At 33.3% G+C, this 26,670-nt stretch overlaps 1 protein-coding gene across 1 annotated transcript in view; it reads left to right on the forward strand.

Annotated features, from left to right (window-relative positions):
- MMP16 (matrix metallopeptidase 16) overlaps window positions 1-26,670 on the forward strand; it is a 336,546-nt gene that overhangs the window by 166,620 nt on the left and 143,256 nt on the right. The window contains exon 4 of the mRNA XM_057735374.1: window positions 25,026-25,330. Coding sequence (XP_057591357.1) covers window positions 25,026-25,330 — 305 coding nt within the window. The remainder of the gene's footprint in view (window positions 1-25,025; window positions 25,331-26,670) is intronic.

Consider the following 26,670-nt stretch of genomic DNA (forward strand, 5'->3'; position numbering starts at 1 on the left):
ATTGTGAGAATTACCAAAATGTGACACAAAGACAAAAAGTGAGCAAATGCTGTTGGAAAAATGGTGCCAATAGGGTTGCCACAAACCTGCAGTTTATAAGTAACAGTATCTTTTGAGCACAATAAAGCAAAGCATAATAAAACAGGGTATGCCTGCACCCACACAATAATTTAGCAGGGCTTTTATTGTGATCACCTTGAATCTGCAGATCAATCTGGGGAGAAGTGACATCTTAATATTGATTGTTACCATTAATGAATATGAACATTTCCCCATTTATTTAGGTCTTTGATTTCTTTCCTCAGAGTTTTATATTTTTACTCTTATAAATCTTTTGTATATGTCTTAGTCCATTTTGACTGCTATAACAAAATACCATAGACTGAGTAGTTTATCAACAGCAGAAATTTATTTCTCATACCTCTGGAGGCTGGGAGTCTGAGATCAAGGTGCCAGCATGGTGGATGCCCTCTTCAAGGTCACAAAGTTCTTGGCTCCTCACATAGCAGAAGGGCTAGATATCTTTGTGGGACACTAATTCCATTCATGAAGGTTCCATCTTCATGACGTAAGGACTTCCCAAAGGTCCTATCTCCTAATATTATCATCTTTGTGGGTTAGGGTTTTAACATATGAATTTTAGGGGGACAAACATTCACACCATAGTCATATATTTTGGATAGATTTATTCCTAAGGATTTCTTTAAATTTTTTTTGTACTGTAAGTTGTAGTGTGTTTCAAATTTCAAATTCTAAATGTTTTTTACTGGTATATAAGAAAGCAGTTGATTTTTGTATACTTAACCTTGTATCCTAGACTTTTGTATAAATCACTCATTAATTCAGGATTTTTTTGGGTCAATTCATTGTTATTTTCTACATAAAAATTATGTCACCTGAAAACAAGGGTAGTTTTTTTTTTTAATTCCTAATCTGTATAGCCTTTATTTCCTTTGCTTATTTTATTACATTAGCTAGTGCTTTCAGTACAGTGTTGAATAGGAGTAAGGGAAATCATGTAGTTCCAGATCATTAAGTATAATGCAAGCTACAGGCTTTTTGTTAGATGTTTAATGAAGTTGAGGAAGTTTCCCCATTCCTAGAATATTTTTACTATGAATGAGAGTTGGATTTTATCAAATGCATTTTCTGTATCTGTGCTATGATCATATGATTTTTCTTCTTTAGCCTTTTAATATGATTGATTACCTTAATTAATTTTCATATGTGGAATGAGCCTCTCTTGCCTGCAATAAATCCCACTTTGTCAAGGTAGATAACTTTTTATATACATTGTGGAGTTTGATTTGCTAATTTTTGTTTAGAATTTCTACATCTATGTTCATGAGTAGTATTGGCAGTCGGTTTTCCTTTCCTGTAATGTCTTTATCTAGTTTTGGTAGTAGGGTAATACTAGTTTCATAGAATGGGTTAAGAAGCCTCTCCCTAATTCTATTTTCTGGAAGAAATTATAGAGAATTGGTATGGTTTCTACCTGAAATGTTTAGTAGAGTTCACCAGAGCAACCATCTGGGCCTGGTTCATGGTTTTTTTTTTTTTTTCTTGAAAGTTTATTAATTTCTGATTCAATTTACTTAATAGATATAGGACTGTTCAGATTATTTGTCTTTGTATAAATTTTTATAGATTGTGTCTTTTAAAGAAGTTAGTCAATTAAATCAATAATAGCCTTTATTGGCTGCCTTGACAAAAATACCTGGGTGGCTTTGAAATCAGAAGTTTAATTTCTTACAGTTTTAGAGCTTAGAAGCCCAAGATCAAAGTGCTGTCACTGTCCTTTTCTAGTGAGGCCTCTCTTCCTGGCTTTTAGATGGCCATCTTATCACTGTGTCCTTATCTGACCTTTCCTCTGTGCATGGGTGGAGAGAAAGAGAGATTTCTGGTGTCTTCTTCTCTTCTTATAAGGACACCAGACCTACTGAATTAGGTGCTCACTCTTGTAACTTTATTTAACATCAAATATCTCCTTAGTGAAACTACCTCTAAATACAACTACCTTGAGAGGGCTTTAATACATGAATTTGGAGGTTACACAGTTCAGTCCATGACATCATCTAAGTTATCACATTTATGGGCATACAATTGTTCATACTATTTTTTATTGTCCTTTTAATATTCATAGTATCAGTAGTGATGTGCCTTCTTTCATAACTGATAGAAATTTGTGTCTTTTCTCCTTTTTTTCTTAGTCTGGCTAGAGGTTTATTAATTATATTAATCTTTTCAGAGAAATGGCTTTTTTTGTAAGAACTTTTATTGAGATACCATTGACATACAATAAACTGCATGTATTTAAAGTGTACAATTTGATTTCTTAATTATTATTAGTAACGTATATATGGCAATCCCAATCTCCCAATTCATCCCACCCCAACACCCCCTCCCCACTTTCCCCACTTGATGTCCATATGTTTGTTCACTACATCTCTGTCTCTATTTCTGCCTTGCAAACTGGTTGATTTGTACCATTTTTTTATATTCCCCATATATGTGTTAGTATACAATATTTGTTTTTCTCTTTCTGACTTACTTCATTCTGTATGACAGTCTCTAGGTCCATCCATGTCTCAACAAATGTCCCAATTTCATTCCTTTTTATGGCTGAGTAATATTCCCCTGTATATATGTACCACATCTTCTTTATCCATTCATTAGCTGATGGACATTTAGGTTGCTTCCATGACCTAGCTATTGTAAATTGTGCTGCAATGAACATTGTGGTGCATGTGGCTTTTTGAATTATAGTTTTCTCAACACATATGCCCAGTAGTGGGATTGGTCATATGGTAACTCTATTTTTAGTTTTGCAAGGAACCTCCATACTGTTCTCCATAATGGCTGTATCAATTTACATTCCCACCAACAGTGCAAGAGGGTTCCCTTTTCTCCACAGTCTCTCCAGCATTTACTGTTTGTAGATTTCATGATGATGCCCATTCTAACCAGTGTGAAGTGATATCTCATTGCAGTTTTCATTTGCATTTCTCTAATAATTAGTAATGTTGAGCAGCTTCTCATGTGCCTCTTGGCCATTTGTATGTCTTCTTTAGAGAAATATCTGTTTAAGTCTTCTGACCATTTTTTGATTGGGTTTTTTGTTTTTTTGATATTGAGCTGGATGAACTTTTAAATATTTTGGAGATTAATCCATTATCTGTTGATTCCTTTGCAAATATTTCCTCCCATTCTGAGGGTTGTCTTTTCATCTTGTTTATAGTTTCCTTTGCTGTGCAAAAGCTTTGAAGTTTCATTAGGTCCCACTTATTTATTTTTGTTTAATTTCCATTACTCCATGAGGTGGGTCAAAAAAGGTCTTGCTGTAATTTATGTCAAAGAGTGTTCTTCCTATGTTTTCCTCTAGGAGTTTTATAGTGTCTGGCCTTACATTTAGGCCTTTAGTCCATTTTGAGTTTACTTTTGTGTATGGTGTTAGGGAGTGTTCTAATTTCATTCTTTTACATGTAGTTGTCCAGTTTTCCCAGCACCACTTATTGAAGAGGCCTGTCTTTTCTCCACTGTATATCCTTGCCTCCTTTGTCATAGATTAGTTGACCATAGTTTATCTCTGTGCTTTCTATCCTATTCCTTTGATCTATATTTCTGTGTTTGTGCCAGTACCATATTGTCTTGATTACTGTAGCTTTGTAGTATAGTCTGAAGTCAGGGCGTCTGATTCCTCCAGCTCCATTTTTTTTCCCTCAAGATTGCTTTGGCTCTTTGGGGTCTTTTGTGTCTCCATACAAAGTTTAGGATTTTCTGTTCTAGTTATGTAAAAAATGCCATTGGTAATTTGATAGGGATTGCATTGAATCTGTAAATTGCTTTGGGTAGTATAGTCATTTTCACAATGTCAATTCCTCCAATCCAAGAACATGGTATATGTCTCCATGTTTGTGTCATCTTTGATTTCTTTCATTAGTGTCTTATAGTTTTCTGAGTATAGGTCTTTTACGTCCTTAGTTAGGTTTATTTCTAGGTGTTTTGTTCTTTTTGTTGCAATGCTGAAAGGGATTGTTTCTTTAATTTCACTTTCTGATCTTTCATTGTTAATGTATAAAAATGCAAGAGATTTCTGTGTGTTAATTTTTGTATCCTGCAACTTTACAAAATTCATTGATTAATTTAAGTAGTTTTCCGGTGGCATCTTTAGGATTTTCTAAGTATGCTATTATGTCATCTGCAAACAGTGACAGGTTTACTGCTTCTTTTCCAATTTGGATTCCTTTGATTTCTTTTTCTTCTCTGATTGCTATGGCAAGGACTTCCAAAACTATGTTGAATAGTGGTGGAAAGAGTGGACATCCTTGTCTTGTTCCTGATCTTAGAGGGAGTGCTTTCAGTTTTTCACTATTGAGAAAGATGTTTGCTGTGGCTTTGTCTTCTATGGCCCTTATTATGTTGAGGTAGATTCCCTCTATGCCCACCTTCTGGAGAGTTTCTATCATAAATGGGTGTTGAATTTTGTCAAAAGCTTTTCCTGCATCTGTTGAGATGATCATATGGTTTTTATCCTTCAATTTGTTAATATAGTGTATGACATTGATTGATTTCCATATATGGAATGATTCTTGCATTCCAGGGATAAACCCCACTTGATCATGGTGTATGGTCCTTTTAATGTGTTGTTGGATTCTGCTAGCTAGTATTTTGTTGAGGATTTTTGCATCTAAATTCATCAGTGGTATTGGTCTGTAGTTTTCTTTTTTTGTAGTATCTTTGTCTGGTTTTAGTATTAGAGTGATGGTAGCCTCATAAAGTGAGTTTGGGAGTGTTCCTTCCTCTGCAATTTTTTGGAAGAGTTTGAGAAGAATGGATGTTAGCTCTTCTCCAAACGTTTGATAGAATTCACCTGTGAAGGCATCTGGTCCTGGACTTTTGTTCGTTGGGAGATTTTTAATCACAGTTTCAATTTCATTACTTGTGATTGGTCTGTTCATATTTTCTATTTCTTCATGATTCAGTCTTGAAGGTTTTACCTTTCCAAGAATGTGTCTGTTTCTTCCAGGTTGTCCATTTTATTGGCATATACTTGCTTGTAGTAGTCTCTTATGGTGCTTTTTATTTCTGTGGTGTCTGCTGTAACTTCTCCTGTTTCATTTCTACTTTTATTGATTTGAGTCTGCTCCCTCTTTTTGTTTATGAGTCTTACTAAAGGTTTATCAACTTTGTTTACATACTCAAAGAACCAGCTTTTAGTTTCATTGATTTTTGTTATGGTTTTCTTTGTTTCTATTTCATTTATTTCTGCTCTGATATTTATGATTTCTCTCTGTCTACTAACTTTGGGTTTTGTTTGCTCTTCTTTCTCTAGTTTTTTTTTAGGTGTAAAGTTAGAGTGTTCATTTGGGATTTTTCTTGTTTCTTGAGGTAGGATTATTTGGTATAAACTTCCCTCTTAGAACTGCTCTTGCTGTATTCCATAGGTTTTGGATTTTGGTGTTTTCATTGTCATTTGTCTCTAGGTGTTTTTTGATTTCCTCTTTGATTTCTTCAGTGATCTCTTGGTTATTTAGTAGTGCATTGTTTAGTCTCCATGTGTTTGTAATATTTAAAGTTTTTTTTCCCTGTAATTGATTTCTAATCTTATAGTCTTGTGGTTGGAAAACAAGCTTGATACGATTTCAATTTTCTTAAATTTACCAAGGCTTGATTTGTGACCCAAAATGTCATGTATCCTGGAGAATGTTCCATGTGCACTTGAGAAGAATGTGTAATCTGCTGTTTTTGGATGTAATGTCCTATAGATATCTATTAAATCCAACTGATTTATTGTGTCACTTAAAGCTTGTGTTTCCTTATTAATTTTCTGTCTGGATGATCTGTCCATTGGTGTAAGTGGGGTGTTAAATTCCCCCTCTATTATTGTGTTACTGTCAATTTCCTCTTTCATCGTTGTTAGCATTTGTCTTATGTATTGAGGTGCTCCTATATTAGGTGCGTATATATTTATAATTGTTATATCCTCTTCTTGGATTGATCCCTTGATCATTATGTAGTGTCCTTTCTTGTCTTTTGTAACATTTTTTATTTTAAAGTCTATTTTACCTGATATGAGTATCGCTACTTCAGCTTTCTTTTGATTTCCATTTGCATGGAATATCTTTTTCCATCCCCTCACTTTCAGTCTGTATATGTCCCTAGGTCTGAAGTGGGTCTCTCATAGACAGTATATATATGGGTCTTGTTTTTGTATTCATTCAGTCAGTCTGTGTCTTTTGTTTGTAGCATTTGGTCCATTTACATTCAAGGTAATTATTGATATGTATGTTTCTATTACCATTTTCTTAATTGTTTTGTTTTTGTGTTTGTAGGTCCTTTTCTTCTCTTATGTTTCCCACTTATTGAAGTTCCTTTACCATTTGTTGTAGGGCTGGTTTGGTGGTGCTGAATTCTCTTAGCTCTTGCTTGTCTGTAAAGCTTTTGATTTCTCCATCAAATCTGAATGAGATCCTTGCTGGGTAGAGTATTCTTGGTTGTAGGTTCTTCCCTTTCATTGCTTTAAATATATTGTGTTGCTCCCTTCTGGCTTGCAGAATTTCTGCTGAGAAATCAGCTGTTAACCTTATGGAAGTTCCTTGCATGTTATTTCTTGTTTTTCCCTTGTTGCTTTTTTTTTAATTATTATTTTTAAGGTTGCTCTCCCTTTGTTATATAGCAACTTCCCACTGGCTATCTATTTTACAGTTGGTAGTATATATTTGTCTATGCTACTCTCTCACTTCATCCCTTGTTGCTTTTAATATTATTTCCTTGTCTTTAATTTTTGTCAGTTTGCTTACTATGTGTCTTTGCTTGTTTCTCCTTGGATTTATCCTGCCTGGTACTCTGTGCTTCCTGGACTTGGCTGGCTATTACCTTTCCCATGTTAGGGAAGTTTTCAACTATAATCTCTTCCAATATCTTCTCGAGTCCTTTCTCTCTCTCTTCTTCTGTCACCCCTATAATGCCAATGTTGGTACATTTAACATTGTCTCAGAGGTCTCTTAGTCTGTCTTCATTTCTTTTCTTCCTTTTTTCTTTATTCTTTTCCACATCCGTGATTTTCCTGTGTTGGGAAGCCTCATGTGGGGCTCAGAACCCTCACTCCAGTGGCTGGTTTTTGTGTTATAACAGTTCTCCAGTTTGTGATTCAACCACCCAGCAGTTACAGGATTTGATTTTATTGAGATTGCACCCCTCCTGCTGTCTAATTGTGGCTTCTCCTTTGTCTCTGGATGTGGACTGTCTTTTTTGGTGAGTTCTAGTGTCTTTCTGTTAATGATTGTTCAGCAGTTAGTTGTAACTCCAGTGCTCTTGCAAGAGGGAGTGAGAGCACATACTTCTACTTCGTCATCATGAACTGTTTTTCAAAATGGCTTTTAAAAACTTTTTTTCTGTATTGCTTTCCTGTTTTCAGCTTCATTGCTTTCTGCTCAAACTTTTATTTGTTATTCTTCTGTTTGTATTATTTTTCTGATTTCCTAATATGGAAACTTAGATTAATTACTTTTATCTTTTCCTCCTAATATGCGTTTAATGCTAAAATTGTACTTTAAGCTCTGTTTATGCTGCTTCCCACAGTTTTGATAAGTTGTTTCATTTAGTTCAAGTAATATTAAATTTTCCTTGAGATTTTCGTTTTTTGACTCATGTTATTTATAAGAATGCTGTTGTATCTCGAAGCATTTTGAGATTTTTCCCTAGTATTGTTGGTAAATGTTCCATGTGAGATTGAGAATAATGAATATTCTCCTGGTTTCGGATGAACTGTTCTTTATATATTAATTAGATAAAGTTGATTAATGATGCTGTTCAGTACAACTATGTTCCTACTATTTTCTATCAGCAGGATGTGTCAAATACTGGTAGAGGGGTGTTGAAGTCTCGAGCAAATGGTACTTTTCTTGCAGTTCTATCAGTTTTTGCCTCATGTATTTTGTTGCTCTGTTGTTAAACATATATAGATTAACATTTGCTATGTCTTGGAAAAATTGACACCTTTATCATTATGTAATGCCCCTCTTTATCTCTGATAATTTACTTTGCTCTGAGGAAGGCTTTGTCTGAAAATAATATACCTATTATGGTTTTCTTTTGATTAGTGTAGCATAGTATATTTTTTATCCCCTTATTTTTAACCATCAATATCTATATATTTAAGGTGAATTTCTTGTAGACAACATATACTTGGGTCTTTTTTTCTTTTAATCCACTCTTACAGTCTTTGTGTTTTCATTGGTGTATTTAGACTATTCACATTCCAAGTAGTTATTTATGTAGTTAAATTGATATCTGCTATATTTGTAACTTTTTGCCACCCAATGCTGTTGTTCTTTGTGGTTTTTTGGGGGGGATTTTATTTTGTTTTTGATTTTCTGTTTCCTCTTTTTCTGCCTTCTCTGGTTGTACTGAACATTGTATATGTTTCCATTTTCTATTAGCATATCAATATTCTTCTCACTTGGGTCATATTCTTCTTGCTTGGATGGTTTTTGAGGAGAAGTCTAATTGAATTTGTATCTTTGTTCCTTTGTAGGTAAGGTGTTTTTACCCCTCTGGCTTCTTCCAAGGTTTTATCTTTGTCTTCAGTTTTCTGCATTTTGAATATAATATGCCTACATGTAGATTTTGTTCTCTGAAAGTCCTGTGTCTGTGGTTTGGTGTCTGCTATTATTTTAAATATTTCTCTGTTCCTACCTTCCTTCTCCTCTTAGAATTATCATTATATTCTGTTATACTTTTTAAATTTCCCAGAGTTCTTAGATGCTCAGTTCTGTTTTCCATCCTTTCATTTCTTTGTTTTTTGCTTTGCTTTTTAATTTGGGAAGTTTCTATTGAGTTACCTTCAAGTTCTCTGATTCTTCCCTTGGTTATGTGTAGTCTCATGATGAGCTCATCAGAGACATTCCTCACTTCTGTTAGTATTTTTTACTTGCATCATTCCCTTTTAATTCTTTTTTGTAGTTTCCATCTCTCCTGTGTTTTCACTTATATTACTGCTTATATTACTCTTTTGTTGTTGTTGTTCTTTTTTTCATGTTGTCTGCTTTTTCCATTAGAGCCCTTAGGATACTGATCATATTTAATTCAAATTCCTGGTCTGATAATTCCATAATCTTTGCCATAAAGAGTCTGGTTCTAATCCTTGTTTTGTCTCTTCAGTCTGTGTTTTCTCTTACCTCTTAGCATGTTCTTAACTTTTTTGTTGAAAGCCAGACATGATGTATTTGGTCATGAAACTGAGGTAATAAACCTGTAGTGTGAAGTTTTATCATCTGGTTAGGAGTTTGTTTGTTTATTGTTTCTTGTAGCTAAAGATGTTGGAAGCTTCACTTTCCTCTAGTGTCTGAGTGTTTGTCTCCCCTATTGTCTCTGAATATCCTAGAAGCTTTATCTTAAATAGACTTTGTGTCTTGCAGCTTTCTCATTTGTGATCCATTTTATTATGCTGAGCCTTGTTGCTGTGCTATAAAGTATTGGTGTTAGGAAGCAGTCTATAATCCTGTGATTAAATCTCAATTTTTTTTAAGTGGGCTTGACTTTTGGGGATTTTACCCCCAAAATATTATCTTAACCTTTTACATTTTTTTTCTACTATATTAGACAAGAATGATTCAGGAACTTTTGCTTCTGTTTCTTTGTACTCTTCTGTGTCTCCAGTTTTGGGGGTGGCACTTTGCCCTGTAACTGCAATTCTCTGGTGAAACTAAGAAGAATTGTTTATGTTTTGTTTGCTCAGCTTTTTTTTCTTTTTTTTTTTTCTTATTATGAGGTTGGGAGTGACAGCTTCCAAGCTCTTTACATGTCAGAGCAGAAACTGAAAGTTTTTTACAAGATCATTATGCAAAGTAAGCAGACACACACAGAGTATAATGTTTACAAAAATGACATTTAAAATAGGCACAAAAGTATGAGAGTAAAGAATAAATCTACAAAAGACATCTTTTGTAAAAGAAGAAAATTAGGAACTTTTACTGAAAGACATAAAAAGACCAAAAATAAATGTAGAGATATATATTTGCTCTTAATAGAAAGGTTCAATATAATGAAGGTACAAATCTTGCACAAATTCAATGCAATTTTAACAAAATTCCAAATAATATTTTTTGTATAAGTTAACAAACTGTCTCAAAAATCTCTAAGGATTAGTGAAGACCCAATTGTAATCAAAATGTTCCCACTTGCTAGATATGAAGACTTTCTTTAAATTAATACTAATTAAGGCAATATGTGGTGTTAGCACAGAGATAGACAAATAGTCCAATAGTGCAGACAAGAGATCATAGAAATAGACCCATTCATGTATTAAAAACTTGATTTATGCTGGAACAGTCTTTGTAGATCAGTGGGGAAAGAATGGGCTATTTTACTTATTAAGTTATTCTATAATAATTGGTTATTTATATGGAAAACAATGAAATTAGGTTCTTACCGCATACTGTATAAAAATGAATAAATACCAATTAAAGTATATAATTAATTTTAGACCTACAAAGCTTATACAACTATGTATATTGATATTTATTGTTTTCATTTCAGATATTATTCTTTTTCTGGCCTGATTTCCAAACTCTTGACAGTGTACCCTGTGTAGTGTCTCTCCATCCTTAGGTACTAACTACACCACTCATTTTTAAAAGAAAGAAAGAAAAACTGTTAAGAGCCATTAGGTTCAAACTGATCATAATTCCATTTATGTTGTGTCCCATACTGACAGTTATCTCAGCTAGTTTTTAATATGCAAATAATTAGATGTTTATCCCTGTAAACTTCCAGATGATTTTTTAAGCTCTTTATTGGATATAATTGCTTTATACTGTTGTGCCAGTTTTTGCTGTACAACAAAGTGAATCAGCTGTATTTACACATATATCCCCATATCCCCTCCCTCCCACGACTCCTTCTCACCCTCCCTATCCCAGCCCTCTAAGTCATCACCCATCATCGAGTTGATCTCCCTGTGTTATGCAGCAGGTTTCCACTAGCTATCTATTTTACATTTGGTAGTGTATGCATATCAATGCTACTCTCTCATTTCATCCCAGCTTCCTCTTTGCCACTCCCCCCACCCCCCCCACCCAGGTCCTCAAGTCCATTCCCTACATCTGCATCTTTGTTCTTGCCCTGACACTGGGTTCATCAGTACTATTTTTTAAGATTCCATATGTATAAGTTAACATGCAGTATTTGTTTTGCTCTTTCTGGCTTACTTCACTCTGTATGACAGATTCTAGGTCAATCCACCTCACTACAAATAACTCAGTTTCATTCCTTTTATGGCTGAGTATATTCCATCCTATATGTGTGCCACATCTTCTTAATCTATTCATCTGTTGATGGGCATTTAGGTTGCTTCCGTGTCCTGGCTATTGTAAATAGTGCTGCAATGAATATTGTGGTACATGTTTCTTTTTGGATTATGGTTTTCTCAGGGTATATGCCCAGTAGTGGGATTGGTGGGTTGTATGGTAGTTTTATTTTTAGTTTTTTAAGGAAGCTTCATAATGTTCTCCACAGTGGCTGTATCAATTTACCTTCCCACCAACAGTGCAGGAGGGGTCCCTTTTCTCTGCACCCTCTTCAGAATTTATTGTTCCTAGATTTTTTGATGATGGCCATTCTGACTGGTATGAGGTGATACCTCATTGTGGCTGTGACTTGCATTTCTCTAATGATTAGTGATGTTGAGCATCTTTTCATGTGTTTGTTAGCCATCTGCATGTCTTCTTAAGAGAAATGTCTGTTTAGGTCTTCTGACCATTTTTGGATTCAGTTATTTGCTTTTTTGGTATTAAGCTGCATTCTCTTGCATATTTTGGAGATTAACCCTTTGTCCGTTGCTTCATTGGCAAATATTTCCTCCCATTCTGAGGGTTATCTTGTCTTGTTTATGGTTTCTTTTGCTGTGGAAAAGCTTTTAAGTTTCATTAGGTCCCATTTGTTTATTTTTTATTTTATTTCCATTTTTCTAGAAGCTGGGTCAAAAAGAATCTTGCTTTGCTTTATGTCATAGAGTGTTCTTTCTATGTTTTCCTGGAGTTTTATAGTGTCTGGCCTTACATTTAGGTCTTTAACCCGTTTTGAGTTTATTTTTGTATATGGTGTTAGGGAGTGTTCTGTATGCAGAAAAGTATAAGACACCAATGAAAAAAACCAAAGACAATGCAAACAGATGGATGGACATACCATGCTCTTGGATTGGAAGAATCAACATTGTGAAAATGACTATACTACCCAAAACAATTTACTGATTCAATGCAATCCCTATAAAATTAACAATGGCATTTTTCACAGAACTAGAACAAGAAATTTTATGATTTGTATGGAAATGCAGAAGACCTCAAATAGCCAAAGCAATCTTAAGAGGGGAAGATGGGATTGGTAGCATCAGGATCCCTGACTTCAAGCTATACTACAAGGCTACAGTGATCAAGACAGTATGCTAATGGCACAAAAACTGAAATACAGATCAATGGAATAGAATAGAGAGCCCAGAGATAAACCCACACACATATGGGCACCTTATCTTTGTCAAAGGAGGGAAGAATATATAATGGAAAAAATACAGCCTCTTCAGTAAGTGGTGCTGGGAAAATTGGACAGCTACATGTCAAAGAATGAAATCAGATGATTTTTTTAATGTTCAATTATTGATATGCATATCACGTGATTAAGGGTTTTAGAGTAAGAAAGATCTGGATTTGAATCCTAGCTCTGATACTTGTTCCCTGTAACACCAGGATCAAGTTACTTATTTTTATGTCTCATTGCACCTGTGTGCAAAGTGAGTATTGTAAACATACCTACCTCATGAGGCTTGGAGACAATTAAGTCAGATAGTAGGGAAAAAAAAAAAAAACCTCACAGTGCTTGAAACACAGTTAGTGATTAATTAATGCTGATTATTATCTTAACTACTTTATCAGACAAATCCCAGAAATTGTTGAGAATATTATAACAGGATAAGAGAAAGTTGAAAGTTAGAGCTTCTAAAGTTAATATACATAAGGTGTTAAGAAGTTGCCTTCTATATAATAACTAATAAGTTGTATCATTTGCTACTATATTTTCTTTACTATATTTAGGAAAATAAATACAAACTATGACATTGGAGCTCAAAATAATTACAAAATGTGCCATTACATAGTAAAGACAGGAGTTGGAGTAGGGGTGGTAGAATCTAGGTTTATTTGATTGCAAACTCATTGTGAGCCAACAGGACAATGTGGCTTAAAAAAAAAGAATGTCCTGATTAGATTTATAGAAAGCAAAGTGTTCAAAGCAGTGGAGATGCTAATTTTTCTCTTTGCTTTGTTGGCCACGCCCTACCTGATGTATCCTTTTCTCTTTGGGCCACCACATTTTCAGCTACTTCTTGGCAAATTAATGTATACCTCTAAAAAGGAATCAAAATGCTAAGAGATCTTGAATGCAGTTTGCATGAAGAAGAGCTCAAGATTAGAGCCAAGGATTCTCAACATGATGGAAAGAATACTTAAGGGAGAAATTTCCTGTTATTTTCAAATATATAAAGGCTTTTAGAAAAATCTAATATTTTGAGCTATCAGAAAATTAAATCATCCTACAAGTCTTTTTCATCACTGGAAACATATAAACCAGGAAATTTATTCACTTGTCAGGGAAATGAGAGAACATTTGTAGAATCGTTGGAAAGTTCAATTATATAACTTTAAGATCTCTTCCTATCTTTAAAATGTGGGATTGGAAAGAACTTTCTATAATCAATCCATTTAATGGGAATGTCTAGCCACCTATGCCTTCCACTTTAATGACCTCAGTGTTTGATGCCTAGAAGTGGGAAATTCTGAAGTCATACCATTTACATATTCTTAAGGGTATATATTACTTTGGCTGATGCATAATATACATGCTGGTTATAATTGTAATACAAGTACTGGTGGCCATTCATGTCTTACTTGACCTTTATGATCAACTTTCTTTTGACAAAGTTTACTCCTTGGATAATTAGGTGTTTTTCATTTAATAAATGATTATTGAACAGCATTATGTGGCAGAACACAGGTCAGTTAGGCAAGACGCCCACTCTCGTGGAGAATGTAGTCTAGTATGAGAGTCAGGTATGCAAGTGAATAATTGTAAAGCAGTATATTGTATGTTACTTCAAGACCATATAGGAGCTTCATTTCATCAGAGAACATAACCCTTTTATGCTCCCCAGGACCTAGTAGAGTGTCTGCTATGTATTAGGTCCTCAATAAATAGTTGTTGAATAAATTAATGAATTCTTAGGAGGCTTTAGTTAATAATACTAGGACCTTAATGAGTAGCATCATTTTCATCAAGTTGATCTTTATTTCCTAGGTTTACTGAATGTTACATAAAATAGATTTAGCCTAAATGCCTTTTATCTATAAAATATAAACTCCAAAATAATATTTTATGTAATAAATGACCAATGGGATATGTAATCAACTGCCAGATGCATCTATTTTAAAAATTATGTTAATGAATATTCACAATATATTGGTTGACATGATAGTATGATATTAATTAGTTTTGATTTTCCTAGTAAATTCTTCCTTTAGCTAACCTTGATTTTAAATTCATGCTTCTGTAACTACTAAAGATACAACATTAGAAGTTATTATTGTGCTTTAACAATATACACAGAGAAAAGAAACCTAGAAATTGCTGAAGAATAATAAGTTCCTCCCCAGAAACATTTCTCATCACTCTTTCTAAACCCAGTGAGCTCACTGATCTTGATTATCCTATTGACCAACTTGTGTATCCAGAGAATACAAAACAGGTTGAAAAACAGAAACTATTTAAATAAGACCCAAAGTAATATGTACCTAGGTCTGCCTTACCTGGAAAGCTAGCATCATTGGAAATAGTCAAATATTTAATGTTAGCTTTCCTAGAGAGACTCCATAGTCAATCTCTACTCTGATGATTTCTTATATTAAAAAAAAAAAAAAGTGGAGCCACATCAACTATATAAATATAATATGGGTAAAAGTAAATTAGTCTATTTAGTTTTCCTCTGACAGAGCAGTTTAATATATTCTGGATAAGGATCTGCTAATAATTTAAATATATAGGTTATTATTTTTACTCTTTTATATTCTTAGCAATTGTCTACTTTCCCAGTTACAATAAATTCCATTTAATTGCTAACCATTTTTAATAAAATGTTAGTATGCTTTTCTGAACCACTATTTTTGTCTACTGAATTGAGTAAAGGGTTTTTCACCTTGGTCACACCAAACTATCTTGACATAAGTATATCATATAACTTCTGTATCTTAACTAAATGCCAAAGTATTCAGGTTTTTTTTTTCTTGCTTTGAAAATTAGAGATAAAACAGTACCCAAATTTTGAAAAAGATTTATCACTCTATCAAAGTTTTAGGGGGAAATAGTCCTCATTAGTATGTAGAGTTTTTATTTAAAAAATTGGTGTGCACCCAATGATGTTGAAACTAGAGAATTCAGACTGTACATAGTAATTTTAGGGATTGGGTAATATTTACTGTTTCTTGAGTACCTAAATAGAGTTTATTTTATTTGAAAATGATGAAACGTTTGGCAGTGTCCTTGTTTCACATTTCCCGTAATTTCTATTCAAATGAGCAAATGTTTGATAATGTTACATTTCACATTAATTTATTTTACAGAGCTAATAAAACAAAATAATTCCTACAGTTCCATCAGTAAAGAAAGCACACTCATTTTGGTAGAGTATTGTTAGTAAGTCTGTTTCTCCCCAAATTTACTGTTTCTCTAAATGTTAAATCCTCACATTTTTAAAAATTATCATAGAAACAGTGAAGTAAACTTAATATCTCACTTTTCATGGAGAAATTTATGTGTTTCTATTGAGAATTGTAAAGCAGAGTTCAAGCTTCTTTTAACTTTGAATACATAATATGAAACACCAAAATATTTAGATTTTTTCTTCTAACTTTCATATTATAGATAAACTCATACTCTAATATAGGAAAAGATTCATTACTCTATTAAAAACTTGAAGGGGAAGTACTCCACTATTAGTATGTAGAATTTTTATTAAATAAATTAGTATTGATTCAATGAAGTTAAAACTAGAGAATCCTGACTTTACACAGTAACTTTAAACATAAGTGAACATACTTTGCCTTCAGTACCAATTGTTCTGATGAAAAACAATGCCTTAAATTTCCCACTCCATCAATTTTATTATGTAGGGTTGTTTAAGACATGACTGTTAAAGATAATATTTGTTATTTTTTAGGTAAATGTTACAAAACTTATGAAATTGATAGTTTAAAAGAATCAGTGAAATAGCATAATGAAAAAACCCAATAGAGAATTCAAAAAATGAAAACAATTCTCTTATTAAAGTGAAAAGTGTGTTCACTACAACCACTCTATTTCCACAAAAAAGACAAAGTAAAAGCACTTTAAAATTAAATTAGTTTGTTTTTCAAATATAATCTTAATTTTATTTATTTTATAGTATAGTCTTTATTTTGCAAATATGTATTAACAATTTTGTGTATTATGTATTAGAATATTGAGAATAACAGTGTTATTTTTCACTTAATACCATATAATCTCTCTGTGCCCTTTATTATTTCAGTTATTAGTAAATACAAAACACATCTCTCAATGGCATAAAAATTTCTAAATTTTTGTGTGTACCTAATTCAGAATTCCAGCTCTAACTTCGAAGTGCACTAATCTATCTTTTTTTTTTATTTTTATTGGAGTATAGTTGATTTATAATGTTGTATTAGATTCAGATGTACAACAAAGTGAATCACCTGTGTGTGTATATATATATATACATCTATATCTATATATCTATCTATATATATATATGTCTATCTACATACATATAGATATCTCAATTCTTTTTCATATTCTTTTCCCATGTAGGTCACCACAGAATATTGAGTAGAGTTCCCTGTGCTGTACAGTAGGTCCCTATGACACCTGTTTTATACATAGTAGTGTGTATATTCAATCCCCATCTCCCAATCTATTGCTTCCCCCCACGTTTCCCCTCAGGTAACCACAAGTTTGATTTTGAGGTCTGTGAGTCTGTTTCTGTTCTATACATAAGTTTATTTGTATTATTTTTATTACATTCCACATTTAAGTGATAGCATATGAAATTTGTCTTTCTCTGTCTGATTTACTTCACTTAATATGACAATCTCTAAGTCCATATATGTTGCTACAAATGGCATTATTTCATTCTTTTTTATGGCTGAGTAATATTCCATTGTATATATGTACCACGTCTTTATCCATTCTTCTGTCAATGGACATTTAGTTTGCTTCCATGTCCTGGCTATTATAAATAGTGCCACAATGAACATTGGAGTGCCTGTAAGTGGGAATGTAAATAGGTACAACCATTATGGAAGGCAGTATGGAGGTTCCTTAAAAAACTAAGTATACAACTACTCTATGATTCAGCAATCCCATTCTTGGACATATATCAGGAGAAAACTATAATTCAAAAAGATACTTGTGTCTTGTATTTATTAATGCTATCACATAATGCTATCACAAATATTGTAGTTACTCACATTTTGGAAACTCATCAGTGCATAGATTTGAAAAACACAGTGATGTGTTTTCAAGTCCAAGTGGTACTTCACATTTATTATTCTTTACTATATCACTTCATTTTTCTCAGAACTACTCTATACTTATATACATATCATTCTAACATGATTTCATTTATTTTCTTTGTTGTAAGGTTATCCTTTATTTGAAAATAAAATAAATTTTCCATTATGCATTGAATCCAGCACTAATTCCCATTAACAATATCCTCAGAATGTATACTGAAATGATCTAATTCTTCATATCTCCATGACAGCCACAAATGTTTTATTGCTTCCAATCTTGTCCCCCTAGTCATTCCATCAAAAGCAGTGATCTTTCTAAACTGGAATAATACCAGGATACTTCTCTGCTTAAAACTCACCAGTGGTTTCCTTTCATAGAATACAACCCACTCCCTGCCAGTTCCCTTTCATCTCATACCACTGTTCTGAGTGTTCATATTGCACCAGTTCATAAGCAGTGCCATTCTCTGAACTGGCCAAGTTTGTTTGCACTGATCACTATTCCTTCTAGCTGGAAAATCAGTGCTAAACATGTATGGATCTTTTTGTAATTGAAGTTCCATTTATCATCTGCTTATCTCACCTCCTCACCCCTCATTTATAACCATCTATAATTGTATTTTTTATTTTTTATCTCGTCACTAAAATATGTAAGTTCTGCAAGATCAGAGTGTTATTCACAGTTACATGTCTAGCACCTAGAGCAGTACCTATTATGTAATGTGTTCTTTCAAATAATATGTCATAAAAATACTTGCCCAGTAATGATGGGGTTCTGCTGTCTGATAAGTTGGAAAGAAAATAAAAAACTATGAGGAAAATTAATTTAGACAAAATTCAAAGTTACAATATTAATCTGCATGCCTCCTCAGCCATCAAACAGGTGATTTAGGAAAGGAAACCATAAGCAAAACAAAAAGATGACTCTCAGAATGGGAGAAAATATCTGCATATGAAGCAACCTACAAGGGATTGATCTCCAAAATATATAAACAGCTCATGCAGCTCAATATCAAAAAAACAACCCAATGAAAAGTGGGTGGAATATCTAAATAGACATTTTTTCAAAGAAGACATATAGATGGCCAAAAAAATACGTGAAAAGATGCTCAATGTCACTTATTATTAGAGAAATGCAAATCAAAATGACAATGAGGTATCACCTCACACTGGTCAGAATGGCCATCATCAAAAAAGTCTACAAACAACAAATGCTGAAGAGGACATGGAGAAAAGGGAATCCTCTTACACAGCTGGTGAGAATGCAAATTGGTACAGCCACTATGGAGAACAGTATGGAGGTTCCTTAAAAAACTAAACAATAGAATTACCATATGACTCAGCAATCCCACTCCCAGGCATACACACAGAGAAAACCATACTTTCAAAAGATACATGCATCCCAATGTTCATTGTAACACTATTTACAATAGCAAAGACATGGAAACAACCTAAATGCCCATTGACAGAGGAATGGATAAAGAAGATGTGTTACATATATAAAATGGAATATTACTCAGCCTTGAAGAATGAAATAATGTCATTTACAGCAACATGGATGGACCTAGAGATTCTCATACTGAGTGAAGTAAGTTAGACAAAGACAAGTATCATATGATATTGTGTATATGTCTAATCTTAAAAAAGGGTACAAATCAACTTATTTAGAAAACAGAAGTAGAGTCACAGATGTAGAAAACAAACTTATGGTTACTGGGGATAAGTGCAGGGAAGGGATAAACTGGGAGATTGGGATTGACATGTACACACTACTGTATATAAAATAGATAACTAATAAGGACCTACTGTATAGCACAGGGAACTCGACTCAATACCCTGTAATGGCCTATATGGGAAAATAATCTAAAAAAGAGTGGATATATGTATAACTGATTCACTTTGCTGTACACCTGAAAATAGCACAACATTGTAAATCAACTATACTCCAATAAAATAAATAAATAAAATAAAATATAAAAAAAGAAAAAAGAAAAAAATTATTTCAGGAACAGACCTGTGGTTGCCAAGGGGGAAGGGGTAGGGGAGGGATGGCTTGGGAGTTTGGGATTAGCAAATGCAGACTATTATATATATGTATAATTGGATTGCTTTGCTGTACACCAGAAACTAACACAACATTGTAAATCAACTATACCTCAATAAAATATTTTTTTTTAGAAAAAAAATAACAAAACCAGGTAATTTAGAGACTAACAAGCTAAACAAAGTTGTTGATGCCCGAATGTACTTAACTCTTTTTCAAAATAGAGTTCAGAGCACTACAGTAAATGGGATACAAAGTTAAACAAAAAACAGAACAACAAACAACAAAATAGTGCATAACTTTCTTCCTGAGCAGACATGAATTATTTTGCTCTATCCTTCCTTTGGCTGGGGTTAAAAAAAAAAAAAAAGGTGTCTTCCTTGACACTTCCCTTTCTTTCACAGCTTGTGTCCAACCATCAGTACATCTTGGCAGGTGTATCTTCAAAATATATCAAAAATACAACTATATCTTTCTCAATATCTCCACTGGTACTCCCCTGGCCCAAAGCACTATCATTTCTCACCTGAACATTTGCAAGAGTTCCCAATGGGTCTCCCTGCTTCAACTCCTGTTCCACTTCAGTATATTTTCCACATAAAGCTCAATCATTTCTTTAAAACATAAATAAAATGTCACTCTTCTGCTCATGATGCTCCAGTTTTTTCCTCTCACTTGGAGCAGAAGCCAAACTCCTTACAGTGGTCAAAAAGCCCCTATCTTATTTCATTCTCTGCTATCTTTCTGACCTCATATTTTGGCAATTGCCCTCTGTCACAGCTCAAACTATACTGGCCACTTTGCCATTCTTTGAACTTGCCAAGCTTGTCTGCACCTCAGGGCCTTTCACTTGCCATTTCTTTGTCCTGGAACACTCCCTGCCCCAACTCCATTTCACTTGGTTTGCCTCCTCATTTTCTTTGTATATAATAAATGATATGTATCATCAAATAGCCATTGTAAGTCTGGTCTATGACATGTATTAAAAAATACTGAAAACCTTGTTTTAGATGTGTGGTCTAGCTTAGAATTTAATATAATTGATTCTTGAGTCAGAATGTTTGGGTTAAAAAACTAGCCATGCCATTTTAAATTTTATTTAAATTCCTCTAAATCTCAACTTCCTGCTTGGTAGGATAGTTATGCATGTCCATCTCATTGGGCTACTCAGGGGGTTAAATAAGATATTGTGAAATACTTGCTTGGCTCATAGTAAATGCTCAATTAATTCCATTATTATTATGTCAGTATGGTTCTTGCCTAATGATTGTAATTATGCTGACGTAGTTACAATTGGGTTAAAAATATAATCTGCATGTTATTTTTCTACCAAACTATATCTTAAATATTTTTCCATACAACTAAATAGCTTTATAGCAGAATCAAATTTTGCTATTTCAAATTTCAAATCTTGCATATATTATAGCATGCAATAGAGACACCATAATTTGCATATCATTTAGCTTCCAATTTACTTTTATTGCTTTGCAATAATAAAAATGCATTGAAATAATGAAATAATAACATTCACCTGAATATTATACCCTCCTATGCGTTGATATTCCCTTAGTAAAATTCATGGAGTTATGGATGTGAAATTATTGGTTGAAGTGGTCTGAAGCTTATTTATAATTCCTATGGAATTTACTCATTACTTTTCACAAAGATGGTGTGAACTTATACTACCACAATATAACAGATTTACATATATATAAATTTGTTTCATGTATGTTCTATTTAGAAAAAATAGAAAAGTGATAGAAGAGAAATATCTGGTCAATGCTAGAGAAAAGTATTTATATGTTTTTCCATTTGTGAGTGGCCTCAAGAAAAAAAAGCTAATAATGTCCAAGTTACTTCTTTTTTATTACAGCATTCTTCAATTACTTTATTTTTTAACTTTTTAATTTTTTTTTATTGGGGTATAGTTGTTTTACAATGTTGTATTAGTTTCTACTGCACAGCAAAGTGAAGTGGAGTTCCCTGTGCTCTACAACAGGTTCTCATTAGTTATCTATTATATATATATATATATAAAAATGTCAATCCCAATCTTCCAATTCATCCCACCCCCCCCGCTCCCCCCTTGATGTCCATACATTTGTACTCTACATCTGTGTCTCTATTTCTGCCTTGCAAACCGGTTTATGTATACCGTTTTTCTAGATTCCACATATATGCTCTAATATACGATTTTTTTTTCTCTTACTGACTTATTTCACTCTGTATGACAATGTCTAGGTCCATCCACGGCTCTACAAATGACCCAATTTCATTCCTTTTTATGGCTGAGTAGTATTCCATTATATATATACATACATACATACATACATACATACATACATACATACCACATCTTTTTATCCATTTATCTGTTGATGGGCATTTAGGTTGCTTCCATGACCTGGCTGCTGTAAATAGTGCTGCAGTGAACATTGTGGTGCATGTATCTTTTTGAATTATGGTTTTCTCTGGGTATATGCCCAGTAATGGGGTTGCTGGGTCATATGGAAATTCTATTTTTAGTTTTTTGAGGAACCTACATACTGTTCTCCATAATGCCTTTATCAATTTACATTCCCACCAACAGTACAAGGAGGGTAACTTTTTCTCCACACCCTCTCCAGCATTTGTTGTCTGTAGATTTTCTGATGATGCCCATTCTAACCAGTGTGAGGTTATACCTCATTGTGCCTCTCGGCCATCTGTACATTTTCTTTGCTGAAATGTCTATTTAGGTCTTCCACTCATTTTTTTTTTTTTTTTTGGGGAGGAAATTTAATATTTATTTACTTGGGGTTTACTGTATGTCACACACTACTTTACATTTGCTTTTTCATTTATCACATATGTAAGAGCCTTAACAAATCAACACTTGTTCTGCTCATTTTTTGACTGTGTTGTTTGTTTTTTGATATTGAGCTGTATGAGCTGTTTGTATATTTTGGAAATTAATCCTTTGCCCATTGCTTTGTTTGCAAATATTTTCTCCCATCCTGTGGGTTGTCTTTTTGTTTTGTTTATGGTTTCCTTTGCTGTGCAAAAGCTTTTACATTTCATTATGTCCCATTTGTTTATTTTTGTTTTTATTTCCATTATGCTAGGAGGTGGGTCAAAAAAGATCATGCTGTGATTTGTGTCAAAGATTGTTTTTCCTATGTTTTCCTCTAAGAGTTTTATAGTGTCTGGCCTTACATTTAGGTCTTTGATTCATTTTGAGTGTATTTTTGTGAATGGTGTTAGGGAGTGTTCTAATTTCTTTCTTGTACATGTAGCTGTCCAGTTTTCCCAGCACCCTATTGGAGAGACTGTCTTTTCTCCATTGTATATCTTTGCCTCCTTTGTGATAGATTAGTTGACAATAAGTGCATGAGTTTATCTCCGGGCTTTCTATCCTGTTCCATTGACCTATATTTCCAGTTTTTTGCCAGTAGCATACTGTCTTGATTACCATAGCATTGTAATATATTCTGAAGTCAGGAAGCCTGATTCCTCCAGCTCTGTTTTGCTTTCTTAAGACTGCTTTGGCTATTTGGGTCTTTTGTGTCTCCATACAAATTTTAAGATTTTTTTGCCCTACTTCTGTGAAAAATGCCATTGGTAATTTGGTAGGGATTGTATTGAACCTGTAGATTGCTTTGTGTAGTATAGTTGTTTTCAGAATATTGATTCTTCCAATCAAGGAGCATGGTATATCTCTCCATCTGTTGGTGTCATCTGTGATTTCTCTCAATGTCTTACAGTTTTCTGAGTACATGTCTTTAACCTCCTTAGGTAGGTTTATTCCTAGGTGTTTTATTGTTTTTGTTGCAATGGTGAATGGGATTGTTTCCTTAATTTCTCTTTCTGATTTTTCATTGTTAGTGTATAGGAATGCAAGATATTTCTGTGAATTAATTTTGTAACCTGTAACATTACCAAATTCATTGATGAGCTCTGGTAGTTTTCTGGTGGCTTCTTTAGGATTTTCTATGTGTAATATCATGTCATCTGCAAACAGTGACAGTTTTACATCTTCTTTTCCAATTTGTATTCCTTTCATTTCTTTTTCTTCTCTGATTGCCATGGCTAGGGCTTCTAATAATATGTTGAATAATAGTGGTGAGAGTGGACATCCTTGACTTGTTCCTGATCTTAACGGGAATTGTTCAGTTTTTCACCATTGAGAATGATGTTTGCTGTGGGTTTGTTGTATGTGGCTTTTTTTTATGTTGAGATAGGTTCCCTTGATGCCCACTTTCTGGAGAGTTTTTATCATAAATGGGTGTTGAATTTTGTCAAAAGCCTTCTCTGTATCTATGGAGGTGATCATTTAGGCTTTATTCTTCAATTTGTCAATATGGTGTATCTCATTGATTCATTTGCTTATGAATTGAAGAGTTCTTACATCCCTGGGATAATTCCCACTTGGTCATGGTGTATGATCCTTTTAATGTGTCGTTGGAGTCCATTTGTTAGTATTTTGTTGAGGATTTTTGCATCTATATTCATCAGTGATATTGATCTGTAATTTTCTTTTTTTGTAATATCATTGTCTGATTTAGGTATAAGGGTGATGGTGGCCTCGTAGAATGAGTTTGGGAGTGTGTTCTTTCCTCTGCAATTTTTTGGAAGGGTTTAAGAAGGATGGGTGTTAACTCTTCTCTTCATTTTTGATAGAATTCACCTGTGAATCCATCTGGTCCTGGACTTTTGTTTGTTGGAAGATTTTTAATCACAGTTTCAATTTCCCAAGTTACTTCTTTAAATTCATACAACTGTTAAATATTTGTATTAAAAAGCTATTCACTCACATTGCTTTATTTTGACCAGAAATAATTAAGTATATAAGAACACAATTGATTGTCAAAAATTGTAATTAATTGACCTTTTCTTTAAAAAATTAGAAATAACTTTGTGTCCACTGAATTGTTGTTCATGGGTAAGAGCATAAAGATATTGTTTGGAAAGAACATATATGCACATAATAGTGTGCCCTTAAAAGTAATTATTACTGTACAGAAATTGAGTTTTTTATTTCAGCTTCAAACTGCTGCACCTGTTTGATCATTTGGCAAAGCTGCCTTTCTATTGTTGTTCAGGAGACAAAGTGACTGAATGATATAATTACTCCATGTTAACCATCCTGCAGAGAAGATCTTCTCATTTATAGCCTTGGTAGACAAGTACTATATTGCTGAGAATTAAATGACCCAGCATAGTGAAATCTAGTTATACAGACAGGAGGAATTAATTTCTTTCCTACTTAATATGGAATTTTTTTCTAATTTTTTACTCAACTGAATAGATGAAAATATGTAATAAGTCAATCTATAATAAGTCAGATTATATGTAATAAAGCCATACTGATTATCCTTTTTTCTAAATTTCAGTATAAAGAACGTAACTCCAAAAGTAGGAGACCCTGAAACCCGTAAAGCTATTCGTCGTGCCTTTGACGTGTGGCAGAATGTAACTCCTCTGACATTTGAAGAAATTCCCTACAGTGAATTAGAAAATGGCAAACGTGATGTGGATATAACCATCATTTTTGCATCTGGCTTTCATGGAGACAGTTCTCCCTTTGATGGAGAGGGAGGGTTTCTGGCACATGCCTATTTCCCTGGACCAGGAATTGGGGGAGATACTCATTTTGACTCAGATGAGCCATGGACACTAGGAAATCCTAATCATGATGGTAAGTGCATACTTTTTTTTTCATTGTAAATAGTTCTCTTTTTATTTTTGGATAACCAAGTGATTTACTAATTCATAAACTTAAATAATTTGTTTTGAAAATTGCTGAAAAATACATGAGGCTTTTAATAACCTTTTAGAACAATAATTTGTATGAGTCATTAGACAATAATAGTTTTTCATGTGCCTTTTGAGTAAAGATTAGAACTTTGTAGTGTATTCTATAAATATTCTAAATTGAATTTTGTTTTTTATAAAAAGTCATTTGAAAGATTCAATACTATTCAAGTCATGGGACATGCATTAAGCAAATTCTGCTATTTTTTTACCCTTAATTCCACTTGAAACTTAACCTTGATTGACATTGGTGGTGTAGCTCCTACCATATCTTTTGTGTGTGTGTGTGTGTGTGTGTGTGTGTGTGTGTGTTTTCCCATCATCGCCTTTCTAATCTGTAAGATTTTTCTCCTTCTTTTTTGTCACATCATTTCCTTGGTTTCCCAGTTTGACAAAACTACACAAGTTGCTATTTTTGTATGATATCTGTATTTTTATAGAACCCAGATTCTTGCAAATCTATTCCAACATATCTCTGTTTCCTAATCCTTATAGTTACTCTGATATGCAAAAATAATGTAAAAATAAAAAAACTCAACAACTAAAATTATAATTACTTGATATAAGAAGCATGTGGTTCTTTCTAGGGAATAATTCATACTTCAATTTTTTATTTAAAAAATATTCACAGAATTATAGGATTCTAGAGTTATAAGATTCCTAAGTCTCCATCTTCATAATTCTTGTAATCAAGACTTAAATATTTTTTTCTTTTTCACCACAGTAGAATGTTGAAAATTCAAGAGTGTGTTGTTTAATGACAACTCATCAGCTAATAAAACCCTTAATTCTTCCTTGATGAGTTAAACCCAGCCATCAAATTAAGCTTTGTTAGTTCATTAGATGGTTTAGTTAGCTGAATTAGTGTAATAGTCTTGCATTTTTAGAACATGCAGGATTCAAAGGCATTCTGGACAGATTGAATTAGTTAAGTTAAGCTTAACATTAGTTTTCAAGGAAAGAAAACATAATAAATAACTGTTCATGTTTTCCAAAAGGAAATATCTAGCATTAAGCAAAATATTTTGAATTATTAATAGTGTATTTGCTATAATATGAAGTTATGATTTAATTTTTAAGAACTGGTTTGGACACTAATGGCAACTATGTTGGGAGAATTCACTGTAGCTGAATGAAAAGCCAAATACTTTGGAGTCAAACATACATACGTTCCTGGCTATCTGATCATTAGCTCAAGAAGCCTCTAACATGCTGTATGCTTGA

This window comes from Hippopotamus amphibius, chromosome 5, assembly GCF_030028045.1.
Source record: "Hippopotamus amphibius kiboko isolate mHipAmp2 chromosome 5, mHipAmp2.hap2, whole genome shotgun sequence".
NCBI lineage: Eukaryota > Metazoa > Chordata > Mammalia > Artiodactyla > Hippopotamidae > Hippopotamus > Hippopotamus amphibius.